The sequence below is a fragment of the Telmatherina bonti genome (genome assembly GCF_933228915.1).
Source record: "Telmatherina bonti genome assembly, chromosome: 9".
Taxonomy (NCBI): domain Eukaryota; kingdom Metazoa; phylum Chordata; class Actinopteri; order Atheriniformes; family Telmatherinidae; genus Telmatherina; species Telmatherina bonti.
In genome coordinates, this window is record NC_136627.1 from 24,395,841 (window position 1) to 24,411,552 (window position 15,712).

Below are 15,712 nucleotides of genomic sequence, written 5' to 3' on the forward strand. Positions count from 1 at the left end.
TTAGTCCTACAACACTGTTAAAGTGTTTTGTGGATGAACACTGAGGTGGCTTCTTTCACTCTCCCTCTGCAACTAGCACTGGCTGCTGGGAGAAAATTGACCAACCTGTGGCAGGAAAGGCTGCCTCAACATCTGTGTTTATCCTCGAGCTAAAACCAACAGGCTATATTTACCCCAGTCAAATATATCCAGCACAGAAGAGTTGAGAGAAAAGAGAGGCAGTCTTAAGCCTAGCCTCTGATGTGCCTAAGTGGCTATTCTTTCTGATAGGCAGGAACAGCCAAATAAAATCATATTTCAGACATTTTTCATGTAGGACTTTGGTTGTGTGATTGAGTCATTTAACTGTGATTAAGAAAGAAACTGGTTAACACTTTGAGGAAATCTGACCTCTGAGGGAGTGAGAAAAATAATTGGTAGCAGGCGTGAAAGATCAACTGCCTACCTAGCAAATGTTTTATAGCTGCACAGGAGGCAATAAAGCACAGACTCATTTCAGAAAACATGCCATGTCACTCTTTCTGTAAATCTCTGACCTCTTGTCACCATCATGAATCCTGACCCTCTAGGGAGGAAAATTAATCAGAAAGAGTGGGGGCGGGGGCAGCAATGCTGATAACAATTCATCCCATCTTAAATTGTAACCCTGCACCTTGCCTAACACATGGACATTAAATCTACTTACCTTACTTTTGTATTGTTTTACATTTAAGTAAAAACAAACTGGTTTACCTATTTACAATAAAGATCTACATGATATTTTCAACGCTGATGAAAATATGTCACTAATCATTTTAATACACACACAAATATTCTCCAGCATGGTTATAAAGAAGTGCACAAGTCATTTGGTTCTGGTATGGAGAAATACTATCAGTTTCTTTTCATCACTGTTACAGAGGTTTTAACGTATTATTACAGTTTCATGTACATCCTTACTAAACCAACGTTATATAAAAAATGCACTGCCTTACATGATTATCAAATAAAATGTAGTTGGGTTTCTGTTTCCTCTGCACAGACTTTGCTGTCGCCCACACAATGTGTTCCATTTCTGTTCCCTCTGGCTGTACTATTAGACCAAAAAAAAGAAAAGTTCAACATCAGCATAAAATATTGTTTTGTATACTGTGTCTGGAACCTTAAATGACTGCACTACATAGTTGTGCAAAGTGAATTCAATCTAATCTAATCCAGTGAATTTTTTTCCTTGCGTAAAACAGATTTTAGTCCAGTCTTCGACGACTCTACCACTGCATTTCTTTCCAAGGTGATTCAAAATTCCTCCACTCTTAAAAAAGCAGTGACTATAGATTCCTTTTCCTGTATAAAAGTATTCATTAAATGCTGTAGTGATAGCTTTGCCTCTGTGACAACAATGACTTAAAACTGAGGACTGCCTGGTCACCTACAGCAGGGTGGGAGTAGCTGGCAGTTTTACCTCCAAGCATTTGAATATTTTTTAATAAAAAAACCATCACAGAAAACCACGACTGTAGTAAAACTATAATCCAACAGAAACACCTGTTTACCCATCAGTTAATGTCCTAACTGCAAGTCATCCTAACTGGGAGGGGCTATAATGGCAGATGTAGAGACCCATTAAAGGTAACTGTCAATACGGGTTCAATCTGCATCCCATTGTTGGTTCATATGCATGAAAATAGCCAGGGACAAGTGCAAAATAAAACTGTTTAAAGACACCTCAGTGAGAGTTGGATGTCACGAGCCTGTAGCAGGGCAGGTCAGAATAAATTAAAGACAATGTTACATGCTCATCTCTTTAAAACACACACTTATGAAGACTGTGTGTGTGTGTGTGTGTGTGTGTGTGTGTGTGTGTGTGTGTGTGTGTGTGTGTGTGTGTGTGTGTGTGTGTGTGTGTGTGTGTGAGTGTGAGTGTGAGTGTGAGTGTGTGTGTGTGTGTGTGTGTGTGTGTATGTGTGTGTACAGACCATGACATGATCAAATGGTATTTATGGTCAAACGGTTTATCCTCCTTAACTGTCACCTATCAGGACACATCAAGTGGGTGGATGATGTGTGCATGCCTGTGTATTGTTCTGAACTCTGAAAATACACATCTTGTTTTTTTCCCCTATTAACCCTTTTTTAATTAAGATGTCTTACAGGATTAAATAGAAACCCGGCAAAAAGATACACTTTCTGCAAACAGCAGAAGAGCTGCCAAGTCTTGGTGGTCAGAGAACCAAAAGCTTACTGGGAAAAAAAAGTCTTTGTTAACTTCAAAAGTATCACAGGAGAAAATCTAGGTAAGACTTTATTGTTTACTCAAAAGATGGCTAAGATATCAATTCCATGAGCAAGTATCTTAAAACTTTTGTGAATCATAAAGTAACAGGAAGGGGAAAAAATCAACAACTGATGAGCCACATCTGCAAAGATGTGATGCAGTTATTCAAAGCCATGTTTACAGGCAAAAGTCCCTCAGGTGCTTCACATTCAACTCCCTTTGAAAAACACTTTTCTTTGTTCCTGCAGCTGCTTGCAATGAAACACCAAACTAAGTAGCAGAAAATATGAGATGTTCAGACTGATCACAGACTGTAAGGGATTGTTATCTGGCACCCAGTGGAGCCAACTACAAGCTCAGAGATGACGATACTTCACCGTAATCTGACATGGATCAAACATGAGGAAATAGCGTCAAGGTTGTGATAGTAACAAGGCCAAAACAGGAGTTGATTGCACAACTGAATCTGGAAAAAAGTCCCAAATCAAGCAATTTATGTAGCAAAATATGTTTTTGACCAAATCTAAAGCACAACAATTAAATTATTGTGAGGAAAAAACATAAAATATGTGTTATTTGTTTAAACTAAGTACCTATAGAGATACATACAATAGTATGATATTTAACTTGGATTTCTAAGTCAGTGGTATGTAATTACAGCTATAACTGGCTGATTTTGATCCAGTGACCCACTCTATCCAGTTTTTAAGTTTAGTAAAGTCTTTATGTAAATCCAGATCTAATATCAAACAATGATGATTTTTTTTCTTTTAATAAACAAGAAAAATAATATTGAAATATAAAAATATTGCTAGGAAAACGCAAGATAAAAATTTACTGACAAAGGTAATAACTGATCATTTTAAGGATTCTGTTGTTTACACACCGCCAAGAGAACAAACCTTATAGATCTTTCTACGGGGGATATTTTAAATACCATGCAAAGGAAACCATATGTAAATTTAAAAGTCTAAATATTGCCATTATGACACAATTGAGCACATTTACCAGAATACAGTCAACTTTAATGTTATAACTTAATACCTGTGACAAAACCTAAGTGGGTTACAACAACAATTTGATACCTGAATATAGCACACAAAAGCTTGGTATATAGCAGGGCTGCTCAATTCTATCCTACAAAAGCCAAAGTCCTGCAGGTATTCAATGTATCCCTGCTCAAACATACTTGGCTCAAATTAAATGGACCCAACAGCCTATGAAGTTCTGCACAGTGACTAATTCGTTTGAGTCAGTTGTGTTGGAGCAGGGCTACATTAAAAACCTGCAGGACTACGGCTCTCATAGGACAGAACTGAGCAGCCCTGGAATACATTTTTGTTGTGAGCATTTATACTTGGTAAACACTGTGCCCTCAGTATTTCTATAGCACTAGATGAGGATGACTGTTAGGGGATGTAACTTTGAAAAGCTAAAAAATAGTACACTCTCTTCTACTGAAATTGCCTACACATAGACAGTAGGCTTTGTAAGAATTTTGTTCAACTGAGGTGCCAGAGACGTAACATGAATTAACATGCAAAGATTTGAAAATGAGACTAGTTTATAGCAGCAGAGCGAGAACACGGATTACTACATTTACATTATAATTAAGCCTGATGCCATTACAGCCTTGAACACACTATATTTCTGTTTCATTGATCTGTTAGTTGTTGTCATTACATCATGCTAAACTTGATCAGAAATCTAATAAGACGAAGAAGGATAATATGATATGGGCTTTATGACAACAATGAAGGTTCTTCACTGATTTAACATTCAAGAACAGATTTAGCATGGGGTGGATTTAGGACATTCAGTTGTACATTGCACTGATGTAATGACATCTGGGCATTTTAATTGCAACGGGAGGTTTGCTTCACACACTGAGGGCTTGCTAATTTCTGCGTGTTTGCTGAATCAGAAATCCCAAATGCCGCTAAATTAACTTAAAGTGGAACTATTATGTGCATTTCAGGCTAATTTATTTTTATTTCTGAGCCCAGAAGGGCTGGAATTGATCGAGTTATTGTCACAAATCGCTTTATTTACTTCAGACCGACCCTCTCCGTAGGCTATCAGATCAGCCTGTGGGCAAAACGAGTGGATTGAGACTCTTCTGCATTAAGCCACGCCTCCCGCCACTGCACTACATCAGGAGCGTGCGCCGCACCTGCTTTTGCCATCACTGTAACCTCTCATAAACAAAAGGATTAGGCTAATATGAACTCAATAAAAAAAACCAAAAAAAACACAATGTCAACACATAGCATACAACCCCACATGTTGGAACCTGAATCAGACCCTGAAAACGAAGTGGAAAACAGCAACCCACAGCAACGAATGCAGCAGGATGTCTCTCTTTGGTAAACTCACCAGCCATCGTTCAAAATAACTTTATATGACGTTTTCCACCCGCCTGATGTAGTTGTACATGCCCTAGTTAACCAGTAGAAGGTAACCAATCACCAAACCTTATCCCCTGGGACGTCACAAGGATTTCCAAGTAGAAAAAACTCTCTAAAACGACGCATTTTTCGTCGCCATGGAAACCGAACGGAGAGCGTGCTGGAACTCAAACTCAAACTCAAACATGCGCTTAGGTGATAAAAAAAACAGTGCCATTCACATGTCTGATGAGGATTCAACACTGTAACACTGTAGAAAGCTCAGAAAACTTGAAATACCATAATAGCACCCCTTTAATGTGGTGCGGAAATGCACATTAAAAGCTAGTTTCCGAGTAATCAGTTTTTGTTACTTTTGCTTTTTCTGGTAGAGTTACTAAGCCTAACAGAAAAGTGGCTAAATATGGTTGTGAGTTAAGATAGTTACTGCTTTGTTGATACTCATTTTAATTTCCTTTTCTTTATCAATTGGAATCAAACACTGTAACTAGAAACTACTTCAAGATTAACAAAGAAGGACACATAACTTCCAATCACTCATTAAAACATGATTTGGTGCCCATAAAACATGCAACACTGGAACAACACAGTCAGACAAGTTCCAACTTCATGAATAGCCAGCTTGTTTTGCTGTTAAAACTCAGATGTCCATAGAGAACATTAAAATCTTGGGATAAGCATATAGCAAAATCCTGCAGTCTTCTGCACCGCAAGGGACCAAAGGATGTTGAATTCTGCAATACAGCTGAGAACTTTACTGGCAATACTGACATCTGATCTCCAATCCATAGTCATTAGAAAACATAGGATTATCCCACTGAATACAAACAATGAATTGTGCTGATACAGATGGGTGACCAATAAGACAAGTTAAGACACATTTTTGTTGTAATTATTATTCCATTATTTCCAGATGGTAAGCAACCAGAGCAAGTGGTGTCAAAAATATGTGCAGTGCTGCCATGCTCTGCTCCAACAGATCCATCATTTTGATATTCTTCGTGTCAGATCCTGAGGCTTGGGGAATACAGCAGCAACACGAGAGATCTCAATGAAAGGGAAACGAAACACCGAGGCATCATCACCTCCTGTTCATTGTACACACTCGACTGCACAAACGCACACAAGTGCAAGCTTGCAATATACGATGCGCTTGCAAATCCTGCTCACAGCGCACACGTCTCCTGACAGGTGAACAGGCTTTGCATGTCCACACACGCAGTAGCTCATCCAATCCTCCTTTACCTACCACATATAAAACGTGTTGCATACCATGTCATGACTATTTTTTGCCATTCACAACTACTGCACCTCTTCTTAAAATAACCATTTAACCTTGCAGTCTAAACATTTATTATGCATCTCAAACAGCAGAAAAAGCTCCTGCCAAGACAACTTCCGATTGCAGCACAACTACTCGAAATTCAAAGCTCGTCTAGGCTAACTAGCTGACTAGCTTTGCTACTAAACAAAGCTCCCATTGTCTGGAACTTGTAGTTTTACCGTTTTGTCTTGGCCCTCACAACTAATATTAACTCAGGTACGAAAAACTACAAATCTGAAGTCTGCAGGACCGTGTGAGCATGCGCACTGGGATCATAACGATTAGTAATGTAGTAGAATATTTTATAGTGCATTAAATTTAGCTGGTAGCGGTATTTTTGAGGCTGTATACGAACTGTGCCCGATGGCTGAAGGTGGTAGTGGAGCACAGAGCTGGAGTAAATGACTTCATGTGGGAATGAGAGCAAGGACTGAGTCGTAGTAAAGACGCGGCTCTCTGCATTGACTGAAGTTGGTCGGCTCGGCTGCTTCGGTGTTTGCCGTATTCACTACGTTTAGTTCACTTTTAAGCGCTTCTGACTATCCTTATCCGTTCAGTTAAAACTGCCCAGAGAAAAAAACAAAAAGAGAGCTATCCTTACCTAAAGCTGGTCCATTGTTTCTGCTACTCCGTTTATAGAGTTTCCCAGACATGAAAGAAACTGCAGAGTGACCGTCGCTCTGCTGCCTGTTCACTCAGCGAGATGTTTCCAAGAATGCTCAGCCGAAACCACGGCAGAACTGCGCCCGCACACCCACTGCGCATGCGCCGCCCCAACTGCTGCAACACGCACGTCGCCAGCAGCACACTACTGCCACTATGGACACACGTGGGGTTGTTGTGGACCGGGAGCAGAAAGCCCCTTGCTATATTCTGTAAAGGTTCTGCTCTTAAGTATTCATACCCTTTCATTAAAAAAGTTTAAAAAAAAAAAAAAAACAAACAAACAAAAAAAAACAACAACAATAAAAAAAAAAACTGCTGCCTGTAAAATAAGATGAAATTGACTAAAGTAATAATCAATAAAAATGTTATGAAAATCATTACATTATTTTCAAATTCTGGCTCAATAGAAATATTTCTTTTTAAAAGCAAACAAATAAGATAATTTATTACATATCATATCACTAATAAACTAATATTTGTTGAACAATCTTTTAATGTTTCTGCTACAGTCAGGTGTTTTCTGTTCCTCTCAGTCAGATTTCGGCATCTCCTGACAGGTATTTTGTCCCACTGTTCAACAGAAAGTGCTCTAATTTGTCCAGGACCAATTTGTTTGTTTGTTTGTTTTTTCTTTCTTAAACTCAATTAAATGAAAAAGCAGTGTCTTATATTACTAAATTATATTTTTGCTAATTTTTTAGTTATTGTTCCTTTTTTTTTTTTTTTTTAATTCTCCAGTTATTTGAGTGAATGTTGTAAATTCAGCCTTTTCTTTAATGAAAGGGTATAAATACATATGAGCACAACTGTACGATACACTGCTGTCACGACAAAAAGAAGTAGTGTTTTGTTTGTTTGTTTGTTTCGTGTTCTGCAGTACGAAAACAACCTCGAACTCACAACTGTATGCATAATCTGCTATTTTTATTTGGCAGAAGACAAATTAAATGTAGGATTATTTCATCAGTATATTAGTAGTGCTGTAGAAGTGTAACTGAATGTTAATTGTTGATGCATTTACATTAATTAAACTTTAAAGGTGCAGCTAATCATTGCTTTGCCAGTTTCTTTGGATACTGTTGTTTTTGTTTTGTTTGTTCTTGATGATATCTCAGTCATAGTAATTAATTACATTGAAATGATTTCATTAAGCTGAATTCACAGATAAGAATTTTTACAATGTTTATGAAATGAATGTTGAGTAATTTCAATATAAAGGAGCAGGAAACGTGGCTGGTGCTGTATTCTAAAGTTGTGCTTTGCAACAGATTTTTATTTCTTCACCTGATCACCATCAGGTTTTAAAGAAACATTTCTCAGAATTTAGTCAATAGCACCACCTTGTGGTTATTTGGCACAATTCATCAACTACTTTTTAGTTAATAGTTTATTTGTTTTTTGCAATTAAGATTCCACAAGTTCAACTGATTGTAACATGAATTCAGGTCGAATTCATAGTATTGAGTTGTGCAGTACAGGTTGTTATGTAACTAATATATTTAACCATTGTTGTATAATTATTTTTTTCCTTTTTATTATCATCAATTTTAAATTTAGTTAGTATGTCATGAGTCGTACCAAATGGAAAAGATTGAGTGCAAAAATTAAATCAAGTATTATTTGTATTTCTTATTTAAACACACTTATTTAAAATGTAAATTAGCTGCTGTGCGCATGTAGTAATTTACAAAAAACAACAAAAAAAAAAAAAAAACACAACTAGGACTGGGATTGATAATCTGTGGTGTTGAATAAAATGCAGGAAAAAATCTCCTGAGAAGACCTCATTGAATGGAACAAAATGCATCTGTAATTGATACATTTAGAGATTGAAATTACACCAGTCCAAAAAAATTATTTAGAGCATCTTTGCAGACCAATTACAGTTTTGTTAGAAAACATAAACAAATCAAGAATTTAATTTCAACAGCACTCTGTGCCATACAATAAGTGTTTATTAAATACAAATACAAAAGTAAAGTAAAAAATACAAAAGAAAGTTAATTTATGTACTAGAAGCATAGAGTCATAGAGTCATTCACATGAGAAAAACCTAACAACCTCAAAATTTATATATATATATATATATATATATATATATATATATATATATATATATATATATATATATATATATATATATATATATATATATATATATATATATACCGAAATTAGTGAAAAAACATAAAACACACAATTTGTGTTTTTATCTTCACTTTCTCTGGAAGACCCATGATTACTTTTGTCTGGCTTGATTTAACTCAATGCCATAGAGTACCTTTATAGGCCACAGATTTTTGACCAGCCTGCTTGCTGTCATAACAGACTGTATTCACATCACACTCGTTTGCCAGTCGTGTTGACCACTCAAAGTAATTTTATGCTATAAGCCACAAGAGAACGGTGGGATATGTTGCCCTCAGATTCATAGTGACACTGATCTTGCGGAAACTATGGCTGATGTGTCTTCTGATTGGTTAGTTTCTGGTCAACACCAAAGTTAATGTTAGTATTTCATTAATAAAAGAAAAAAATGATAAGGCACCCAGAAACAAATTTGGACTAAAGAGGATATTTTATTATATACATTAAAGTGCTACAAATGATGCACATATATACAAACGAAACCTTTTGAATTTGAATAAGATCCTGTATTTATGACAAATTTATCATCCATGAAATTTCAGAGGTTAAAAAACTGGGTGGTAAACGGCTGCATATGAAAACAGGCCAGTACATATACATTTGAGCAGGACAGTCACAACACACAGCAGGCAGGAAACAGAGCTTGTTGTTATGATTTCAAATTAGAGTTTTTCAATGACATTTTAGTGTAATCAATTGGCCCATAAACTTACAAAAATAACTGCTTGAGTGCAAGTCAAACCCCAAATTACACAGATTTAAAATCCTATTTGTGAGGATGCCATAGGTCACTGTTACCCATTCATATTAACAATTCATACAGCACTTTATTGCTGTGCTGTTACCTCTGTCATTCACACATTCGTTCACATAAAAGACAACAAAATGTGGGACTGAATATGATCCGTGATTGAACCATCAATCTTTAGACCATAGCCATCCCTAGGTCATGTAAAAGTTTATGAGGCAATGAACTAGATGGGGTACATAGCAGGAGTGTGAAAAAAGTTGTTAATAAGCAAACAAACAAAAAAGAAAGAAACAAACCTATAAATAAATAAATAAATGTGGGCAAAATTAATAATGTGAAAGTCTGGAAATATTCTATCTCTCACCGTCATACAAAACAATTAAAAACTTCTGCTAATACCTCTATTTTGGAAGAGTATTCTATACCATTGTTATTTTCCATAAAAAAGCAAGTAAACTGATGTTTGCCTTAGAATATTACATGTTTCCTACAAACCCAGAAACCAGAGAGAGGCTACTCTCATGCCTGACTGGTTGTGTTTTGCCACAGCCACAGCAAAAACAGACACAGTAGGCATTATCTCATTTCATATCATTTCCTTTTATCAATGGTCCAAATATTTGTATATAGATGATTCATTGTCCAAGGTATACAATGGGAAAAGAAAAACCCCAAAAAACAACAAAGATTTCAAAAGATTGTAATTTTTAAGTTTTTGTGTTTCACTGACTGAACACCAGGGGTCAGTAAATCTGAAAAAGTCTGGTGCACAAATTATTGTCTCAATAGACCGTCTTTCTTATTTCTCAGTTTATGTCACTGTACACCACACACACACACACACACACACACACACACACACACACACACACACACACACACACACACACACACACACACATTTATCAGAACTGTATCATTTTTGTCTGTTTCATGTACCATGTATTTTGTGGGACATTTTTAAAAACATTGTGTGTATACAGTGGGGAAGCAGTACCTACACAATAGTATGGATAATGTAATATAATACAGATTAAATAAATTATATATACATTAAGGTCACCCTTTGTAATACAAGTGCAATACTCTTAATTATATCAGCTGACAGAATGATGTAGGTCGGCAGGAGAATCTTTCCAGACTACATTTCCCACAGTGCACCAGCACCGTGCAGTCTCGTTCCGACAGTCTGCAGCGTCATCCCCTCCTCCCTGCGCCGTAAGGTGCATCCAGATCTGCTCACATGCAGGAAGCGGATTGTCGCGCTCCTCCCTGCACGTTGCGACTATCCTCATGATTAGATGATCAGCGGCAGCAGACGCGCTCGCTCCCGCATATGTGAACGGCACCCCGGCGTATTTGGATGCAAAGTCAGCCCACAGACTGACAGCTCGGAGCTCGGAATGTTACGTGTTTTTGGAGGAAAGCCTGTTTGAATACGATGGACCTCCGGACAGCCGGGTGAACAGCACGAACAGGGACTACTAGGAGCATTTTTAATCTGTCGCCGAATTTGGGTTACGGATCTTGATGGTCCCGAACCAAACGCCTATGCGACGATGTTAGTGGATGTTGCTGCCCTCAGAGTCCAGGTTAGATTACAGTAAGCGACAACTGTGCGGGTATTTAAAATAAAGCTATTTGGAAGACGTAGAAGCCAACCGGATTGCCCACAAAATATTATGTAGGCCATTTATTATTATTATTATTATTATTATTATTATTATTATTATTATTATTATTATTATTATTATTATTATTATTACCGGCGGATGTATCATAAAGGAAAGATGGAGACAACGTATCACTGTGGATCATGTTAACGTTGGCTTTTAGTGCCTTTATACGAACCATCGCTGATATTTTCCACCTTGCCACCGTGTGTGAATCTATATCTGCAAAAGAAGTCACGGGCATTTAAAATTCACACTTCCACCACGGTACTGGCTGATGATCTGAAAGTGTCATGCGTGCTCAGAAAGCAGCAGGATAATGATAAATGCTGGCATTTGTCTGTCTCCATTGAATAAGGGTTTCTTGTCCAATCGACCTCTCGTCACCATCACGAATGTAGCCCCGAAGAGGCTGAACCAGGCCGCCGCGCTGAGACGAAGGCGGGTTTGTTGTGCTCAGACTTGGCTGGATGCTGAACATGGTGCCACTTCGCAGCTCTGCATTGAAAACCTGCCACCCAGCCGTCGGCTTGTCTCTCTAATTTCTCAGCTGTCTTAAAAATGGACGAGGCCTTTTTGTCAGTGGCTTTTCAGGGACGCTGAAGCAGCTCGAGTGGACATGCATGCAGGATTTACCCAATACCGGCTTGTCGGGATGTAGGGCGAATATCCGTGGATATTTCCACGCACACGCACACACACGCACACATATACACATAGAAGAGAAACGGCCCATATTCATGGAGCTGGCTGGCGGGGGAGGTGCATGGACTCTGGGCTGGATGAGAAATAATGAGGACCCCTGCACAGAGGATTTCACTCGGCAAATGCACAGACTGCGGTTTTTATTGGCAGCCTAATAGTCCATTTTCCATTATAAAATTAATCTGACAATCGGCTGTGGTTTTATTGTTATCTCATTGACTGGTGAGGCAGTCTGACATTTCAATCTTCATTTTTAATGGGCTGAAATTAACCTCACAAAAACCAGTAATTAAACGCTAGCAAAATGTAATAACATGAAATTTGTGTGTCTTTTAGATTTTCATAAAATCTCCTGGAATTGATCACAGCTGTTGGCACATTTTCATAGTATAGTGACAGAATTTTGTCTGGATTTATTTTATAACTTCCTTGACACAATGAAGGCATCTTTCTTCAAATATAACACCTGCTGTTTTTATATGTACACAAATTGACATCTGCGCGAGAGTTTATGGCAGCTTGTTACAAGACTCATTTGTGTGCTAGAAACACTCTGTTTTGGCGGGTTAAATGACAGATCTACTCGACTGAGAGTCATTGTTTGACCTGATGTACACTGACCCTGAATGAACCTGCCTTTTGGGAATACATGCTACTTACACACTGTGTATCAACATCACAGCAGTCGGTGACAACGTTTGAAACAGACTTTGCAGCACGATGCGGTGATGGAAGAGAGCAGTTGCAGCTCTGTGATCCTCTGATCCTTCTCTGCTGGTCGAGGATACCTTGTCCCAGTCAATGGGCCCTGAATGGATTTTGTGCGGGAGTTGACAAAGGGCAGACCTAAAGCGTCAAACAGCAGTCAGGCTGCCATGAACCCATACGGCAGAGCGAGCAGTACAGCTCCCCCTCTGTCCTGCACCAGCTGTGGGGGCTGCTGCTCACCGCCTCCCCCTTGCCTGATTACCCCTGGACCCCCATCCTCTACTACCTCCTCCTCATCCATTCCCCCGAATATGACCCCTCCACCGCTGATGCTTCCCGCCCCACTTGTGCAGGTGGAGAATGGTAGCAGCTGGAACTCCTCCACTGCCTCTGGATCCCCAGATTCCCACCCTGGTCACCGATGTGGGGCGAATATTCCCAACCCCTACTGGACGGCAGTGTTTGACTATGAGGCCACGGCAGATGAGGAGTTAACCCTGCGGCGTGGGGATCTACTCGAGGTTCTTTCCAAAGACTCCAAAGTGTCAGGGGATGAAGGGTGGTGGACAGGCAAGATCCAGGACAAGGTGGGTATTTTTCCAAGCAACTATGTCACAAGGGGAGATGCAGCTAACTACCAGCAGCTGACTGCAGGAGGGCTGGTGGCAGGGGGGGTGGGTGAAAGCCCCTTGGAGATTGACTTTTCAGAACTGCTCCTGGAGGAAGTAATAGGAGCTGGCGGGTTTGGAAAGGTGTACAAGGGATTGTGGCGAGCAGAGGAAGTCGCTGTAAAGGCTGCCAGGCAGGATCCTGATGAGGATATTAGTGTCACAGCAGAGAGTGTGCGGCAGGAGGCCAGACTATTCTGGATGCTCCGGCACCCCAACATTATTGCTCTTCGTGGAGTCTGCCTGCGGGAGCCAAATCTGTGCTTGGTGATGGAGTATGCCAGAGGAGGGGCTCTGAACAGGGCCCTGGCGGGAAAGAAGGTTCCCCCAAGAGTTTTGGTGAACTGGGCTGTCCAGATTGCAACGGGGATGGACTACTTGCACAACCAGGCATTCGTACCCATTATCCACAGAGACCTCAAGTCCAGCAATAGTAAGTACTTCAAACAAGTCTAATCAATCTTCTCTGTTATTCCAGAAATGATGTGATAACATTTATAAAACATGTGGTGCAAATGCAGCATTTTCATGGAAGTAAACTGAAAAGAGAATTAAGCAGAGCAAAGTGCTAGATAAGTCAGAGGATATATGTTCAAACTCAATCACATTTTGTGATATTTTTATGTGATTTTAGGGAGTTTGGTTTACAAGTTTGGTATGTCAGATGGTAATTATATATATCACATAGAGGTCAGGACAAGTTTTCTAACAGGACAGCAAAACATTTCAGTTGACATCATGTGGAGTTAAAAGAAAACCCCATTTGGGTCATGTTGACGTTGTGGTAAGGTATTAATTCTTTTTGTTACAACTCTCAGGCTGGATAATGACCTGTAAGACTTCTCTCTGTTGAGAAGAACAGCAAAGAATATCGTGAAAAAAGACAGATACATACATTATATCAATGCAAACAGCATTCAAATGCAACACAACTAATACATGAAAGAAATCGTTGATGTATATGATCTAGTCATTTTTATAGACATTCAGTTTATGAGCTAAAATCACTGTTGTCCCCCCCCCCCACCAGTGCAGAAGATGGTTTATATTTTCTGATGGATCACTTTAAATTTTCCCTAGGAATGAATGTGAGGATGAACGGTTGTCTGTACTTTTGTGTTAGTCTAGTGATGGACCGGCAACATGTCCAGGTTGTACTTCCTCTCGCTTGATGATTGGTGGGATAGGCTCCAGCATCCCCATGACTCTCAATTGGACTAAGTGATGTCAATGAACGAATGAAAGACTCTCAATCTGTTTTTATGTTGAATGCTTAAATGAGGCCCTGCGATGGACTGGCGAGCTGTCCAGGGCGTACCCTGCCTGTCGCCCAAAGCCAGCTGGCCTGGGATAGGCTCCAGCTTACCCCGCGATCCTGAATTGGATTAAGCGGTTCAGAAAATGAATGAATGAATGAATGTTTAAATGAGAAATTAGTTTTAAGTTTGGGTCATTTTGGAGGCTATAGCTGTGGTTAGTTTGGTAGCACAAAGCTGAAAATTACTAATAAATATTATATGCTTTATTACCTCCACCAAGAAAGTTGTGTTTTTGGCTGTGTTTATTATTATTATTATTTATTATGTTTATCTGTATGTATGTATGTTTGTTAGCAACTTTATGTAAAAACTTCAGAATTTTGTGATTTCTTTTGCAAATAGATCTTGGTGTAACTTAGATTCCTTTAAGCTGATAATATTGGGAGATTTTCTCCTATACTAACTGCTCCACTTCACATCTTGACATACAACAAATGTACAAATGTACCTTATATACTGTCTGGCAAAAGAAAACAAGCAAATAGGTAAGAGCCTCCTGATGGATAATTACTGTATGGGTGATAGTTTTTCAGTTGGAAACAAATTATTTAACCTGAGCTGATCCAATGAGTAGCTTCTAAACAACCATGTGGAAAGACACATCCCATGTTCCTGGAAGAGATGTTAGTCTATTTGATAGACTAACATCTTGAAGGCATCAAGCAGAAAAAACTCCAAAGACACTACTTAAAATACTAAAATTGGGTTAAGAACTGTCCAAAGCAATATTAAAAACCAAAAGGAGAGTAGGGAGCAATAATCTTCTAGGAATAAATTTGGTTAAAAAAATTCTAAGCATTTGGCTAAATCATATCTGATAAAAACAATAGTAGAACTCAGGGTTATGTTTAATTATGAAAGGAAGAACATTTCCACATGCACAATGCAAAGGGAACTCAAGAGTTTGGGACTGAACATTCATGGAGACACAAACAAACAAACAAAGAAAACAGTAATCAGTGAGGGTAATCAGAGAAAAAGTCTTCAGTTTGCTAGCAAGCATAAAGAGACTCTGGAGCAATGGAAGAAGGTCATGTGATCTGATTAGTCCAGATTGACGGGTTGATCAGGGTGAGAAGAGAACCAGA

The 15,712-nt window shown here is 38.8% G+C and overlaps 1 protein-coding gene across 1 annotated transcript in view; it reads left to right on the plus strand.

Annotated features, from left to right (window-relative positions):
- Positions 1-12,741: 12,741 nt before the first annotated feature.
- Positions 12,742-15,712, plus strand: part of map3k10 (mitogen-activated protein kinase kinase kinase 10) — a gene marked incomplete at both ends in the record, with an annotated part of 35,902 nt that continues 32,931 nt past the window's right edge. The window contains one exon of the mRNA XM_079246794.1: positions 12,742-13,738. Within this exon, the coding sequence (XP_079102920.1) occupies positions 12,742-13,738 (997 nt within the window). The remainder of the gene's footprint in view (positions 13,739-15,712) is intronic.